The 18,211-nt window shown below is 39.5% G+C and overlaps 1 protein-coding gene across 1 annotated transcript in view; it reads left to right on the plus strand.

Moving 5' to 3' along the window:
* Positions 1 to 7,591, plus strand: part of Ctps (CTP synthase) — a 50,275-nt gene extending 42,684 nt beyond the window's left edge. The window contains exon 12 of the mRNA XM_071675026.1: positions 6,553 to 7,591. Coding sequence (XP_071531127.1) covers positions 6,553 to 6,758 — 206 coding nt within the window. The 3' untranslated portion in view covers positions 6,759 to 7,591. The remainder of the gene's footprint in view (positions 1 to 6,552) is intronic.
* Positions 7,592 to 18,211: the final 10,620 nt, after the last annotated feature.

Raw genomic sequence — 18,211 nt, forward strand, 5'->3', positions numbered from 1 at the left:
AAAATAAAAAATCAAAGAAAATTTTGCTTCTTTGATTTCAGTTGTGGTCAGTTATTGTAACAGCGTGGGCATATGCCAGACATAGTGACTTGTCTTTGTATGTACACATATATTCATGTTCACATTACACTCGTGGTTTATGTAATTTACTACAGATTATAATATAACAATAGAAAAATAATTATACGAACAAAGAAACAAGTGAAAGAAGGGAAATTATATTATCTAAGAAGAGAGCACTTCTTCACATTGAGTTCATCCGTGGTCAGTCATTGTAACAGCATGGGCACGTGGCTAATGTAGCAACTCATTTTTGTATGGACTTACATAGAGACATTATATTGATAGATCAGAGGAATATGTATAATGTACTTCCTGTCCCAGGAGTCCCTTCTGTCTTCATGAGGCTCCTGCAGCACTCAGGAAGTTACCCATGTCTACCAGTCATAACCATAGGTCATAAAGTGTCATGATGTTGTGTGTGCAGAAAGTGCAGGATAATTGATTAGTGTGTGCTCTGTGTGTTCTTTGTGGCAATTCCATTATGGGCATGAAGGTTCGTGGGACATAGTAAAATCCTTTATGAGGTATTGTGTGCTGGCTGATGTCCATTGTGTTGACTTGTGTTTGTTTACGGAGAGTGGTTTCTGATGGGTATCTGTCTGGTGGGCTGAAGTTTTAAGACCGAGTTGGGAGGTCACTTGTTTAATGCTTGTTGGCTTAATTCAATGTGTATGTTACGTATATTTGCGTGTGTGGACGTATGTATATACATGTGTATGGGGGGGGGTTGGGCCATTTCTTTCGTCTGTTTCCTTGCGCTACCTCGCAAATGCGGGAAACAGCGACAAAGTATAATAATAATAATAATAATGTTTCGTCAGTGTTATATTTTTTGGAAGTGGGGGGAATCTGTGAGTAGAGATTACTTAGGGGTTGGTGGTTAGTTGTAGAGTAGTTTGGATGGTTGCTGTTTCATAGAATTGAATCCCAAGCACATTGAGGTTTTCTTCTGTAACTCACAAAAGTGGGAGTTGTATTCTTTTTTTTAGTTTCCAGAGGGATTTTTTCTTTCCAAATACAGTTTGCTTTTCCTGCTTTAACAAGATGGCATCAGACAATTGAACAAGGGCCTTGTTTGTGCATATCCAGTCTCTAGTTATCATGTATTATAATGTATTGAATCCAGAGTGTGCCATTCACAACCAGGTCTTGGAGACTACTCAATGGTTGGATATGATGGATACTTCTTGCCTTCAAGAATGCTTACCCTTAATACCCAAAAGTATCCTTCACTTCCCTCTATTTCTCTCCTTGGTCTTTATGATGAAATTGCTATTAATGGTTTAATGAAATGACTTTTACGAAAGGTTGAAAATGTACCAAGAAAATATGTGACAGCAAATGGTGCTATGTAAAAGCTGGATATTAAACAGATAGTCTTTACACAGTTATTAAGTTCACAATTGTTAAGATGGAGCCTTTTTTCATATTGGTGTGTATGAGCTTGACTAGTTGGTAAGGATGCTCAATTTATGTATGGTTCATGGTGAAGTGCCGGAGGATTGGGGAAATGCATGCATAGTGTCATTGTGCAAAGGCAAAGGGGATAAAGGTGAGTGTTTATATTACAGAGGTATAAGTATGTTGAGTATTCCTTGGAAATTATATGGGAGGGTATTGATCAAAAGGGTAAAGGCATGTACAGAGCATCAGACTGGGGAAGAGCATTGTGGTTTCAGAAGTGTTAGAGGATGTGTGGATCAGGTGTTTGATTTGAAGAATGTATGTGAGAAATACTTAGAAAAACAGATGGATTTGTATGTATCATTTATGGATCTGGATAAGGAATATGATAGGGTTGATAGAGATGCTTTGTGGAAGGTATTAAGAGTACATGGTGTGGTAGGTAAGTTGCCGGAAGCAGTGAAAAGTTTTTACCAAGGATGTAAGGCATGTGTACGAGTAGGAAGAGAGGAAAGTGATTGGTTCCCAATGAATGTCGATTTGCGGCAGGGGTGTGTAATATCTCCTTGGTTGTTTGATTTCTTTATGGATGGGGTGGTTAGGGAGGTGAATGCAAGAGTTTTGGAGAGAGGGGCAAGTATGCAGTCTGTTGTGGATGAGAGGGCTTTTTGGGAAGTGAGTCAGTTGTTGTTTGCTGATGATATAGTGCTGGTGGTTGATTCGGGTGAGAAATTGCAGGAATTGGTGACTGAGTTTGGTAAAGTGTGTGAAAGAAGAAAGCTGAGAGTAAATGTGAATAGGAGCAAGGTTATTAGTTTCAGTAGGTTTGAGGGACAAGTAAATTAGGAGGTAAGTTTGAATGGAGAAAAACTGGAGGAAGAGAAGTGTTTTGGATATCTGGGAGTGGATTTGGCAGTGGATGGAACCATGGAAGCGGAAGTGAGTCACAGGGTGGGGGAGGGGTTGCAGGTTCTGGGAGCATTGAAGAATATGTGGAAGGCGAGAATGTTATCTCAGAGAGCAAAAATGGGTATGTTTGAAGGAATAGTGGTTCCAACAATGTTATATGGTTGTGAGGCATGGGGCAGTAGATAGGGTTGTTAGGAGGAGGGTGGATGTGTTGGAAATGAGATGTTTGAGGACAATATGTGGTGTGAGGTGGTTTGATCGAGTAAGTAATGAAAGGGTAAGAGAGATGTGTGGTAATAAAAATAGTGTGGTTGAGAGAGCAGAAGAGGGTTTATTGAAATGGTGTGGTGACAAGGAGAGAATGAGTGAGGAAAGATTGACAAAGAGGATATATGTGTTAGAGGTGGAGGGAACGAGGAGAAGTAGGACACCAAATAGGAGGTGGAAGGATGGAGTGAAAAATATTTTGAGCGATCGGGGCTTGAACATACAGGAGGATGTGGCAGAGTGGTGGCAGGAATGGATGAAGGCAGCATGCATGAATATGTACATATATATGTATGTATGTATGTATGTATGTGTGTGTGGGGGCGTTTATGTTTATACGTGTGTATGTGGGTGGGTTGGGCCATTCTTTTTGTCTGTTTCCTTGCACTACCTCGCTAACGTGGGAGACAGCAACACAGTATGATAAATAGATAAATAAAAATGCTTGTCTGTGGTTATGTTGCTGCATTTCACCTTGAGATGAGTCATCTTAGATGAGATGAGGTGGCAGTGTTGGATAAAGTCCAGATGATGGTTTAAGAAACTTGGGATGGCCAGTACATTAAGATACTTTTGGTGAGCTGTGTAAGAGGGACTGATGATCATTGTTTATGATCATTGTTTATGCTTTTTTCAGTACTGATGTGTCATAAATACAGAAGACCTGATGGGAGAGTCATAGGTAGGTTTGGAAATGACGAAAATTGTGTGTATGTTCTTGAGTTCAGGAGCATGGAGTCTCAGTGAGTCACTGAATGTGGAGACAGTAGCTAGAAGATTTGAAGATGTAACTAATTTGTTCTTACCAGCTTAGTTTTTGTCCAGAATGACACTAGGAGTCTTAATAGACTGCACAAAGTGGAGAGTACAGGAGCCTAGCTAGATATTGAGAATTGGGACTTCATTCACTGCTACACAGAAAGAGCCAAGTAGTTGCTCTTATGCCACCGGCTTCCCTGAAATGGTATTAACAGGAGCATTTACTCAGGAGTATTAGGTAGAAGTAGCAAGCAGGAGCATTAGATAGAAGTAGTCATTAGGAACATTAGGTAGGAACCTCTGTAAACACAGTGCTAGACTTGCCCTTTGCCAGTGGCCTGTTAAGGGTGAGGCAATAAAGGCTAAGAAACAGCACTAGAGTTCTTTAGTGGAACAGGTGTCAGAGATATAGATAGATAGAGATGCGTTCTTGATAAATATTCATTCTGCAAAAGTGCATCTACACCTTCCTGGTCAGCTCTCCATTGTCTCCAGCAACTTATTCCTTACAAGTTAGGATAGCGTAGACTTGCTGGTTCTGTGTATCCCCTCTCTTATTACACATCATTTTAATGGTAAAGGAAGCTTATCTAAGGGACTGAACCACATGTTAGTGAAGTCCATTAAGGTGAATACCATTAAGGTTTTGCACTTCAAGTTATGGTAAAAGAATCCTAGGATGGCTGACAAGGTAGCGAGTGGTGTAACAGTACTTCATATTTCCAAACTGTTGATGGTCTACTGAATCAGCAGTGTCAGCATAGGCCCAGTCCAAGCATAAATCTTTCACAAATTAGACTGGGTACTGAAGTGATGGCAACAGGGCATAAGTTATAAAGAGACTTTAGGTTAGTGGATTCAGGTAATGGAATGACATATTCTGCCTTCCAAACTGTGAGATATGTAGATTGTTTGAGTGAAGCATTGAATATGGCAGTTAGCAATTTAACTAATTCATTGGAAAATTTCTTGTATAATTTTTACTAGAAGATTACGGATGCACTTGAGCATTTGGTTTTAAGTTGCTGAAGGCACTTAGCTACTTGATATTCCTCTACTAAATTATGTGGGGGAGATGGAGTTGATAGCAATGGTGGGAGCTGATGTCGAGTTGCTGTTGGCAAAGTGATGTGTTGCTTCCTCATTGCTAAGTTGGTCTACACAAGGGAAGGGGGATAGCTTTTGCTTGTCACAGCATGTTAGTTTTTTATTCTATCACACCATTGTTGGCATTCTTGAAATGCTGCAATCTGCCTGGGTAATAGGCCCTCTTTATGGCTCGTATTACTTTGCATTTTATGAAGTTAATTGTATTGGTTGCTGTTGCTATTGTAGAATGCAGGATTTCACTACTGCATAAGTCATGTGATGCAGTAGATGATCCATGGTTATCTCAGCCCAGTGATGATGAGTTACCCACCAATTGAAATTTCTCTTCAACAAGGCAGGAAGTGTTCAATAAGGTTTGGTGTCTGCCCACATGTGTTGGGAGACAGGGCAGGGGACCACAAGACTGATAAATGAGGACTGCATCTGTGGAGGGGAAGGGGCTTGGTTGGTTTGTAAGAATCAGGTCATGAGTATTTTGGCCATGTATGGGAAAATGAACAACCTGAGACAGATGTAGTTGTCCTTGGAGCTTGATGATGTGTCTCATTAAAATCCCCATGTATCATGAACTTTGTGTCAGATGTGCAGATTGGGTTGCTGCAGGTGGTATATCATGCTGTAAAGGATGATGCCAGTTTGGCATGGGTGTAATGTGGGTGGAACAACCCATAACACCTTCAGGCCTACAGACACATTAACTGTCAGCTGGATGGGATGTAAGTCTTCATGACAAAAGAGTGCCATACACTCCCCATGCTTTGATGTACAGAGGTGGTAGAAGAGAATGTTGTCACATATGATATAAATTTCAGGAGTAATCTGCCAGGCTTCAGTTATTGCTGTGAACTGGCCTTGTTTCTCCATTTTATTGGGCAGGTAGGTGGCCTTTGATAGCAGTAGGGTTAGCAATTTATGTCTCTACCTTGGAACTTCAAAGTGTTATGGGATTTAATTTTAGCTTTAGCTGGGTTGAAATTTCTCTTGATAATGAATGTTTCAATTTCTCTTCCTTGATTATGCTTGTGTTTGCCTCTGGCATGAAATATATGTAGCAGTTTTAACTTCTCATAAACTGTGGTGTTGGGACAAATGTTAACCTTCTTGTGGTAATAGAGCTGTGTGCTCTTAAATGTCATTGTTGTGATGTTTGTGTTGTGCAATCACAGCCTTGACCCTGTGATATAGGTACCATCGGAAATATGATCACTGATTCACTGTTCACTTCACCAGTTCGCTGTAGTCATCTTTATCTCACACTGTGATATTTGTTGGAATTTGACAGTATGGTATGAAGACAGGTCCGATCAAGCATAATCCATATATCCAACTGGGGGGTAGTACTAGTCGCTGTTGACTTCTGGCAGCTTAGGAGCACCACAAACACAAGTGTGTTCCCCTCAAGGGATGGAGTATGGCTTTTGTTGGAGAATCTTTGTAAGAGTGGCTTAAAGTATATTTTTTCTCTTTTGCTCTGCCAGGGAATGCTAGGGACTATTGTTATTGCCTGGACACCATAAAGAGAAACCACGTTTTATTGTAAGAAAATTTGTCCACTGTCTTTAAGTAATTGAATATTTTCAAAAGGAGTGTTATCTCTTATCCCATTTTGCTGTCATATGAGCTTACAATAGTAGAGTATTAGATCATGTTTCTCTTATGAGGATGGTTTATGCTGCAATGAAGGAAGTGGGTTACATGTGTGCTATGACAAACTGTGGTTTGCTTGGAACATTTCATTCCTATATTGCTGAGTGAAAGGGTATAGGCAGCTGTTGCCAGTGGACTTAAAGGCCCTTGTGAGAGTGATCAACCCTGATTATGAGAATGTAACTTTCTCTGTTTCAAAACAAGATTTTTGCTTAATGCTTGGCCAGAAATATTTTGTTGCCTTTACTCATCTTTTTATATTCATTCTCCTAATCTTTATTTGGCTAGTGTTTTAATGTTTGCCTCAGTCATCTTATTAATGATTAACAGCTTTTCATTGTCGTGAAAATGACTAAGCCTTTCCTTCCTTACAAATTGTGTGCCTACCCACAGATGAGGAGCTACCTATGCCGCCACATCTTCTCATTAATCAGACTGACAAGCCCAGCATGTCTCCAGCTCAGCGAACCCCTCCTCCATCATCCTCTGAAAAGTTTACTCCCTGTACATCAGAATTGCCCTCATCCCCTTCCTCTGCTCCTATAAAGAATGATACAGGGGTATCTGGACTTTCAACAAGTGAACAAAAAATAGACTGAAATGGATGTAAATTAGCTGATTGTGTAAGGGAATAAACTAGAAATGCTATAAGAAGTAAAATTGTGATCATGTTAAGATATCAGTCATCTTCCTTCAAAGAGCATGTGCTGCAGTTTAGGCTGTGTTATTTTTATATGGTTGCCGGGAGTGAAAGGTTGCTTTTATTATTTTTTAAATGATCTTATTTTGAGTTTTAAGTATTATAACTTATTTTGATATGTAAAGAGAATGTTGGTAATATCCAGTATTATGACTTTATACTTACAGAATCATTCATTTAGAAAGTGATGATATATGTACATCATTTTTGCAGCGCTGATAGAGTTGCCAGTTTTAAGAGAATTTTGTTAGTTCTCAGGAATAATTAGGATCATAGTAATTTGTATAGAATCAGAATGTGGAATCACTGTGAATGCACCCATAGCCAGTCAGAGAGCCATAGTTAGTGACAGGCACTGGTTATGAAAAATAGGTGCACCATAATTTTTCTTCCTCATTTATATTTTTATATGTATTTTTTGTTTTATGTGAAAAATTGCTGAAATTATTTTTAATTTAGAAAACAGTTTGTCCTTTAAAGATATTTTTGTCTTATTTATTTATATATAATTAGCTCTGGACTTTTTTCTGTGAAAGAGTCCTGGTGTTACTTATTAGTTACTTTTAATTATTTTGTTGTATGTACTAGAATATGAATGCGATATTTTAGTAATACAAATTATGATGTGATTTGATAAAAGAAATGCTTCTGATAATTTTTATACTTAGCATTTGACATGGTCATGACAAAAATTATAATGATAGGGGTAGATAACTACTCTTACAAATGAAATGTTGGTATTTCTCCAGCCTCTTTTTTTTTTTTTAATATATTTATTTCTAATGACAGTTCCTGTATATCTGTCATGTGACTGATTTTATAATATCATTTCACAGGCATAGCTTTCATTCATATTAAGGAAGGTATAGTATGATTGATGAATTATAGGCAACCTTCCATCTAAGTATAGGTGCAGTTTGGAGAATATTTTTGTATGGTTTAAGAAAGTTAAAGACTGATTGCTTTTATTGCAATTTGTATTATTTTTATTTGATCAAAAGCTGTTTAGAATTTTTATTAATTTGTTCTTAGGTTAATTGTCATATTTTCCTTTCTGAACTCCAAACATGTACAATCATTTATTGTAGAGGTAATGATTTGTTTATTTTTTATTGAACTGGTAAAGCTGCCAGTATTGAAAATTGATTTGCCTCTTGCAAAGAATTGGGAACTTGAATTATTACACATGTTTGAAAGCCCAATTTTTAACCTTAATTGTTGATGTAGATACTAGCTGGGTAAAAGTTAGAGAAAGTGAATCGCCATATTTTTGTCATTTTGAAGTTTAAAATCCATGTTTCATAAGTGCTCTTGACTCCCGATTTTCTGGACCCCATGCATGTGGACCTCCAAGTGAAAAAAGAAAATCTAGATATGTTTTAATTAACATGCATAGCATGTGGATGAGATGAAAAGACTAAGAGGAATTTTCCATAGCAGTTTCCCAGCTTACCCAACAGTACAGTTCTATACAGCACTTTATTATTGGATGTAGGCACCATTAATGTGCATACAGATGAAAGCCTGTGATTCATTTATGGTAATGACAAAAGGGCCTAGGAGAGATATATCAGGCCCCAGTGCTGCTATTGCTTTTGGTTCCCCAAATTACCCTTTCCCTTTGACCCCCCACCCTCATCACTTTCCAATAATTTCTTTCTTTCTAAGTTTTATCTTAGGTTGAATACAATGACTGCCATTTGAATTTGCTTAATTTGTGCTATTGTGCTGAAAACTCAGTACATCTGACATCTTTTCCTCAATTTAACATCACAAGTGTGGTACAGACAAACCTCTTAACATTAGTGATGGCTAAAGAGCTCCATTGGAGATATATACCAGCAGCACCAATGCTTACCCATTAGAGATATATATAAGGGCTTCGTTGGGATACTGGTGGTTCCACAAAAGATGATTGTGTACTTATGATAGATGTTTTAAGCCAGTTTGATTTTTGATGATAGAAACATGAAAATACTAAATACTGTATTGGATTAGTGTAAGATTACCACTGTTTGTACACTTAGTCTGCATTTTTTGCATCCAAGCTGTTGTTTTTCCTTTAATGCTTGTCTGCATTACCAACGAGAACACTGGCAAAATATTTTCCAGACATTATGGGCCACTTGCTCCTGTAAAAGTAGTCAGAATTACAATAAATAGATCAATGACAGCCGTCAACATAGCCAACAGTAGAATGCTCAAAACTGGAGGCCCAAGGTACTGACTGAAAGGAACACTTATCCAACACTTGTTCTTCCCTTTAGCTGAGGTCACAGCTCAGACAAAAGTAAAGACCTATGTTTGCCTATTTTAGGCATAACTTTTAAACTACCTGACATGATAAGCAGCCACCCACATACTACCAGAGAAAAAGATGATGTGTTATAACAGCATTGTTCTAGAACGGGTCTGTCTGTGGTTGATATGACAAAGGTTTTATCAAAATTATAAAGCATGACTATTTATGTTCGATAATTATGCTATTCATCATTAAGGCTTAAATGCACATATATCCACCCTTTCTTCACTTTGTGTTGGTTTGCTTCTCAGGGATTTGATGTTCCAGGCCTTTATTTCTTTTTTACTGAAATACTGTGAGAATTAGTTAAAGAGGGATTTGTATGTGGCATTTATGGATCTGGATAAAGCATGTAAAGAGGTTAATGGATCAATTATGCCTTGTGGATTTTATTATACTTTGTCGCCGTCTCCCGCATTAGTGAGGTAGCACAGGGAAACAGATGAAAGAATGGCCCAACCCACCCACATACACATATATTTGCATAAACGCCGACACATGCACATATATATACCTATGGCGAAAATTTTGGGAGCCTTGAAAAATGTGTGGAAGTCGAGAACATTATCTCGGAAAGCGAAAATGGGTATGTTTGAGGGAATAGTGGTTCCAACAATGTTGTATGGTTGCGAGGCGTGGGCTATGGATAGAGATGTGCGCAGGAGGATGGATGTGCTGGAAATGAGATGTTTGAGGACAATGTGTGGTGTGAGGTGGTTTGATCGAGTAAGTAACGTAAGGGTAAGAGAGATGTGTGGAAATAAAAAGAGCGTGGTTGAGAGAGCAGAAGAGGGTGTTTTGAAATGGTTTGGGCACATGGAGAGAATGAGTGAGGAGAGATTGACCAAGAGGATATATGTGTCGGAGGTGGAGGGAACGAGGAGAAGAGGGAGACCAAATTGGAGGTGGAAAGATGGAGTGAAAAAGATTTTGTGTGATCGGGGCCTGAACATGCAGGAGGGTGAAAGGAGGGCAAGGAATAGAGTGAATTGGAGTCATGTGGTATACAGGGGTTGACGTGCTGTCAGTGGAACATTTCAACATATACATACATATACATACACAGACATATACATATATATACATGTACATATTCATACATGCTACCTTCATCCATTCTCGCCACCACCCAGCCACACATGAAATGGCACCCCCCTCCCCCGCGTGTGCACAAGGTAGCACTAGGAAAAGACAACAAAGGCCACATTCGTTCACTCTCAGTCTCTAGCTGTCATGTGTAATGCACCGAAACCACAGCTCCCTTTCCACATCCAGGCCTCACAAAACTTTCCATGGTTTACCCCAGGTGCTTCATATACCCTGGTTCAATCCATTGACAGCACGTCGACCCCAGTATACCACATTGTTCCAGTTCACTCTATTCCTTGCATGTCTTTCACCCTCCTGTATGTTCAGGCCCTGATCGCTCAAAATCTTTTTCACTCCATCCTTCCACCTCCAACTTGGTCTCCCACTTCTCCTTGTTCCCTCCACCTCCGACACATATATCCTCTTTGTCATTCTTTCCTCACTCATTCTCTCCATGTGACCAAACCATTTTAATACACCTTCCTTTGCTCTCCCAACCACACTCTTTTTATTATCACATCTCTCTTACCCTTTCATTACTTACTCGATCAAACCACCTCACACCACATATTGTCCTCAAACATTTTATTTCCAACACATCCACCCTCCGCACGATCCTATCTATAGCCAATGCCTTACAGCCATATGACATTGTTGGAACCACTATTCCTTCAAAAATACCCATTTTTGTTCTCTGAGATGACGTTCTCGCCTTCCACACATTCTTCAATGCTTCCAGAACCTTCGCCCCCTCCCCCACCGTGTGACTCACTTCCGCTTCCATGGTTCCATCCGCTGCCATATCCACTCCCAGATATCTAAATCACATCACTTCCTCCAGTTTTTCTCCATTCAGACTTACCTCCCAATTGACTTGTCCCTCAACCGTACTGTACCTAATAACCTTGCTCTTATTCACATTTACTCTCAGCTTTCTTCTTTCACTCACTTTACCAAACTCGGTCACCAATTTCTGCAGTTTCTCACCCGAATCAGCCACCAGCACTGTATCATCAGTGAACAACAACTGATTCACTTCCCAAGCCCTCTCATCCACAACATACTTGCCCCTCTCTCCAAAACTTACATTCACCTCCCTAATCACCCCATCCATAATCAAATGAAACAATCATGGAGACATCACGCACCCCTGCTGCAAACCAACATTCTCAGGGAACCACTCACTTTCCTCTCTTCCTAATCGTACACATGCCTTACATCCTTGATAAAAACTTTTCATTGCTTCAAGCAACTTACCTCTCTCATCATATACTCTAAATAACCTCCACAGACCATCTCTATCAACTCTATCATATATGGTGTGGGAGGAAAGCTACTGGAAGTAGTGAGAAATTTTTTTAAGAGTGTATGTCTTGTATGCGAGTGGGAAGAGAGGTGGGAATGAGTGGTTCAGAGTGAAAGTTAGCTTGCTGCAGGGGTGTATGGTCACCATGGGTGTTTAATTTGTGTATGGATTGTGTGGGGAGGAAGGTAAATGTAAGGGTATTGGAGAAAGGGCAAGTATATAGTGTGTAGGTGAGGGGCCTGGTAAATTATTCACTTGTGTGCTGGTGACACAGCACTTGCTGTAAATTCAAGTAAGACAGCAGAAGCTGGTGACTGAGTTTGGGAGTGTTTAGGAAAGAAGTAAGTTAAGAGTAAATGTAAATAAAAGCATGGTTATGTCTTTTAGTAGGCAAAGTATTGGAGGGTTTGGGTGTGAGTTTTAAAGGAGAAAATATGGAAGAAGTGAAATGTTTTAGTTACCGGGGAGAGTGGACATGGCAGCAACTGGAACTGGAGGCTAGGTTGATTGATAAAGTGGGTTATGGGTGAAAGGTTCTGGGAGGAGCATTGAGGAATGTGCGGAAAGAAATGTTATTGGTGAGAGCAAAAATGGGTATGTATGAAGATATAGTAGTCCCATCGATACCTTGTGGATGCGAGGTATGGGCTGTGGATAAGGATGTGCAGAGGAGTGTGGATATGTTGGAAATGTTTAAAGACAGTATGTGGTTTGTGGTGGCTTAATGGAGTAAGTAATTAAAGGGTAAGAGAGAGGTTTGGTAATAAGAAGAGTATGTGTAAGAGAGTGTACTAAAATGGTTTGGACATGCGGAGAGAAGTCCAAGAGAATGAGTGAGGATAGGTTGACAAAGAGGATATATATATCAGAAATGTAAGGGACAAGAAGGGGAAGATTGAATTGGAGATGGAAGAATGTAGTGTAAAAGATTCTGAGTGACCTAAACATGCAGGAGGGTGAAGATGTGCACAGGATAGAGGGAATCAGAACAACATGGTGTACAGGGGGCAATGTGTTGTCATTGAACCAAATCAGGGCATGTGAAGTGGCTGAGGAAAACCATGGAAAAGTGTCTAGGGGTCTGGTTGTGGGTAAGGGTCTGTGATTTCAATGTGTTGCACAAGACAGCTAGAGAATGGATGTGAGTAAATGTGATGTGTTCATCGTTTTTCTGACTGGGGTAATAAGTAAACACAAATTAGGAAAGTGTAATTAAAAATGTGCGAATTATCGTGACAGCATTGTAGTTTCACCTTGTGCCATCTCCACTGCCAGGTATATAAGGCACCACTTCCTTCAGGCTCTCACCACAATGTCTGACCCCACAGCTAAACATAATCTTTCATAAATGCTTGCCATTTCCTGCTTTAGCAAGGTAGTGCCAGGAACAGATTCTGTTCCATCTTTTAGAAACTAAAAAAAAAGGGGGGGGCAGGGGAAGAGAGAGGTGGGTTTTACAGCCCCTTCTGTTCCCACTTCTGTTAGTTGCCTTTTACGACACACACACAATGTATAGCAAGTATTGTTTCACCTCTGTCCCCAGAGATAAGTTACTTTTACGTTAACTCTCAGTTTATCTTTCCAAACACTCTCCAAAACTGGAATTTCCCACTTCAGTGTTCCACTAAAGATAGATCATTTTCAAATAGCAAATGAGTTACCTCCCAGGCCTCCCCTACATACCTCCAGCATACTCAGAATACAAAACAAAATATATTAATTACTGTGATTGGGATTTGTGCTTGTGATGGTGCTCCACAGTCACTTGCTTTTTCAACTTTGATAGGTTTATTATGATTTATGGCTTATTAGGATAATTCTTTTCACCCAACTACCCATAGGGTGAAGGCTCTAGTCACAGACTAAAGTCCACATCAGGGCTTGGCCTTAACTGACATATAAAGAGGAAAAAGAGAGACGAAGGATTTACAGATTTTGGAAGAATTGAAAAAAACTGTCTTTTAAGATGTGCCAGGTCATAGTTATTAGGAAAGACATGAGTGGGAAAGAAACAATTATCCAAATGGCCTACCCTTGAGTTCCCAACATTCATATAGTGATCATGTGTTTATGATTACTTTGATGTACAAGATGAATTGCTGTACACGTTTTAAGGGTTATGGCCCATGTGGGCAGGCATGTGGTGTCTCAAATGTCATATCAATATTTTCGGGCAGGCTAGAATGAACCCTACTTCATCTTGGAAGGAAGGATCATTTTCCCTTGATCTCTAAGTGGTTACTGATGGTACAGATAGGGCAAATGAGTTTAAATTTTTCTGCATCCTAGAAAGAAGAATCATTCTCCCTTGCTGTGGATTTGTTTTGGTCTCTGCTAGTGTTGATTTTAATAATCTTGGGATACCTGAGTATCAGTTTTAAAAAAAAAAGTATCTGCCAGTATATTCATAAGAATTCAGCATAGTCCTCCTAAACCTTACCTCTGCAGCCAAAACATGGACATGGTTTAAGTCACAGAGCTCAAGATTCCATATTGTGGAAATTATTTGAGAGGAGCATGTGGGGTGACTAAGTGGATTGAAGAAAATAATGGGGATGTGAGAGATCTGGCATAGCAGAAAACATAGAGAAAGAGAATGAATTGTGTCAGGGTACAGAGGGTTGAATGTAATACTTTGAGGTGATTTGAGCTCGTGAAAAGAATATACAACAGGGAGTTTACAAATGAGTGTGATATGTCTGTCTATATTTCTGATGCCCATTCCTTCCAGAAACTCCCATGAAAGGGGTGACCATGACAAAAGAGTTTCTGCTTATCCCTGTCCTGGCCTTCCTTCCCCATTTCTCCCGCTCCATTACTTTTCCACTCTATTTCCCCATGTCAAAGGGGGTCTTCCTCTCACACCAACCCTTTTAATTGCACTATCATACATTCTCTTTGTAAAGTCCACTTCTTGCATTCTTTCTACATGCCAGAACTACTTCAAAGTATTACATTTTATACACGGCATATGATTGTAGGATTAAGGAGGTTGGTGTAGACGAAGACCGGCTCTGACTTGGGGAAATAGAATGGAAGAGTATTGGAAGGAGAGAACTTGGGGTGCAATGCATGGATTGGGGTGTGCAAGGGAGGCATGTAAGGACAGGGAAAAGTAAGAAACACTTTTGCTGTGGCCACCCCATCATGGGAGTTCCTGGAGGGAATAGATATCAAAGATATAGGTAGATTGTAGTAAACATCAGGAGGGTGTAGGTAGCAGGAATTGCTCTTATCTATTAGGAATTCCTTATCAAAATATCACATGTATGAATTCTGGACAGTACAGTATTTAAGAAAAACTGAAGTGTTAAATATCTCTTTGCAGTATTTCAACAGTAAATGAGTATCATTCTGCATGTTACGTAACCAAAACAAAAAAAAAGTATGGACTGTTTAAGAATATTTTCGGAGAAAATGAACTCAATTGAGTACTATATAGGTGTGCTACATCAGTTAATTTTCCCTTTTACTAATTTAAACTATATGCTTGGTCCAAAAAATTCAAGATGAGTAATTTGCTGAAATGATAGATAAGTTCATACTACTACTATTCTCCATTTCTTGCGTTAGCGAGGTAGCGTTAAGAACAGAGGACTGGGCCTATAAGGGAATATCCTCACCTGGCCCCCTTCTGTGTTCCTTCTTTTGGAAAATTAAAAAAAAACGAGAGGGGAGGATTTCCAGCCCCTGCCCCCGCCCCCTCCCCTTTTAGTTGCCCTCTACGACATGCAGAGGGCAACCATAGCACAGTGTTTTCAGAGGCTTGTACCTCATGTTCCTACCAACTACTTCCATCTAATGTGTTTACCTCATGTTCAAGCTACCAAGTGGTCCCACCAAATGTTTTTGCCTCCTACTTCAGCTGACTATATTATGTCATTACCCTTATATATGTCTATGTGGAAACATTCATGTCAGCATGATAACTCTAATTATAAGTTATAGAAATGTTACACCATAGCTACCCCTTTAGAGAAACCTCATCCAATATGAGTACCCCTTTTTGGAGATTTTTTGTGAAGTTATTCAACATATTTGCGTAAATTTACTCACTTGGAAAATCTTATGCTTTTGCAAATCATATAACACAAGAGTACCGAATGATGGGAAGATCAAATGCATAATGTGTTGGATAGGCAAAGGCAGATAAAATGTTCATATTTCTTTTTTCAAAGTGAACCATTTATGCCTCATTGTTTGTGCCTTATTTTCAAGATTTAACTAATCACCAGGACAATAATTGTGAAGTGAGGCCTATTAGGCATAACTAGCCAACAATATCCTTTACATTCAAGTCATGGATCAAGATATTCTCACAGACACTTAAGAGCAAAGAATGTTAAATGATGTTTTGGTTATTTCCTACTTTAATGATGAATCCTCAGAGGTTACTCTGGGAGCTAAAACACTGGGAAAGGGAAAGAATTATGTACTTAAAGAAGTCTTTTAAAACTGAGATGAAGTTTAGAGCTAAGTTATGAAGAGTTCTGTTCTTTACACAACAGAAAATCCTGAAAAGGAAGATGCAGATTATGATGTAAGATTTTGAAGATGAAATCCATGCAATGATCAGAATGGCAGATGAGCAGTTTTTAAGGGAAGAAGTGCATTGGCAGGAGGTAGACACTGAGGACCCAGAGTATGGTTGGTGTAAGTGAGGAGATATCTGACACTGGAGGAGGAAGATAGTGGGGAAAAAGAAAAAATGTGGCACTTTGGTTGGGGCAAGGATGATGTGCTAGTACTAGGCTGAACCAGGCATTATGTGGCGCAGTGTATGGAACCTGTGGTAGAAGATATATACATTTTACATGGGAGTGGATATGTGTTCATAATGAATTTGTTCAATGTGAGGGAAACAGTTACGCATAAAGACAAATGTGAAAGGTGAGTGACCTCATTAAGTCTCCTTCAGTCAATGATAATGATGAAATGGTTGTTCCCTTCAGTTTATCGGTCAGGCCACAGAAGATATTCCTAAGGAGGTCTCTATGTATAGGAAACAAACAAAATTTGACTGGATATTGGCTAGATCTGGGTCATGTTAATGCTTTAGTTGTTTATGTAGCATTTAGATGAGTGTCAGTTTTTGATATCCCATGTTTCCATTTATGATGTGCACCACTGGATTCCTGCAATATTGAAAACGGTTTACCAGGCTGCTGCTTATTTTCCTTCTAGGTTTTTTGGTTGGGGCTAATTTGTACTACACCCATTTGGGTTATGTCACAGAATATTTTGGTTTGTCCCTACAGATTTGAGATTGAGAGTGCAGCTGACAACAGTGAATTATTTTTTTATATTTTTTTTATTATACTTTGTCGCTGTCTCCCGCGTTTGCGAGGTAGCGCAAGGAAACAGACGAAAGAAATGGCCCAACCCCCCCCATACACATGTATATACATACGTCCACACACGCAAATATACATACCTACACAGCTTTCCATGGTTTACCCCAGACGCTTCACATGCCTTGAATTGAAGTGATTATTTAGAGAATATGGCTCTGATGATAAAAGCACATGATACTATTACAAGAGTAAAGATTAAAGATGATGATTTAGATGCCTCCCAGTTGTGACTGATCAAGAGAAAGTAGTGATTACAGAGTATCATTATGAAGTGTATCAATTCCTCTACTTGCTGTGTCTCCATCTGCTATTTTGAATTCTTAAGATCAAAAAATTGGTTTTATCAGTGGGTCTAGGAATGAACATTTGGAAAGTAGGCATTGTATGAAAAATACAATTCTGTAGAATGAAATTTGAAGAACAACTTGTGACAGTAAGGCTCCAAATAATGCCTTGAGTGTGAATTTACCGTGGGGCATGTCCGACTGTGGTGGCTTGACTCAGACCAGCCATTTACAATTCTTACTGTCTTTGCTAAGGTTATTCAGTTGTATTTTCCATCTGTATATATCATAAGAGCAGTGCGGTTTCAGAAGTGATAGAGGATGTGTGGATCAGGTGTTTGCTTTGAAGAATGTATGTGAGAAATACTTAGAAAAGCAAATGGATTTGTATGTAGCATTTATGGATCTGGAGAAGGCATATGATAGAGTTGATAGAGATGCTCTGTGGAAGGTATTAAGAATATGTGGTGTGGGAGGCAAGTTGTTAGAAGCAGTGAAAAGTTTTTATCGAGGATGTAAGGCATGTGTACGTGTAGGAAGAGAGGAAAGTGATTGGTTCTCAGTGAATGTAGGTTTGCGGCAGGGGTGTGTGATGTCTCCATGGTTGTTTAATTTGTTTATGGATGGGGTTGTTAGGGAGGTAAATGCAAGAGTCCTGGAAAGAGGGGCAAGTATGAAGTCTGTTGGGGATGAGAGAGCTTGGGAAGTGAGTCAGTTGTTGTTCGCTGATGATACAGCGCTGGTGGCTGATTCATGTGAGAAACTGCAGAAGCTGGTGACTGAGTTTGGTAAAGTGTGTGGAAGAAGAAAGTTAAGAGTAAATGTGAATAAGAGCAAGGTTATTAGGTACAGTAGGGGTGAGGGTCAAGTCAATTGGGAGGTGAGTTTGAATGGAGAAAAACTGGAGGAAGTGAAGTGTTTTAGATATCTGGGAGTGGATCTGTCAGCGGATGGAACCATGGAAGCGGAAGTGGATCATAGGGTGGGGGAGGGGGCGAAAATTTTGGGAGCCTTGAA

Source organism: Panulirus ornatus, chromosome 20 (genome assembly GCF_036320965.1).
Source record: "Panulirus ornatus isolate Po-2019 chromosome 20, ASM3632096v1, whole genome shotgun sequence".
In the NCBI taxonomy this organism is placed as follows: domain Eukaryota; kingdom Metazoa; phylum Arthropoda; class Malacostraca; order Decapoda; family Palinuridae; genus Panulirus; species Panulirus ornatus.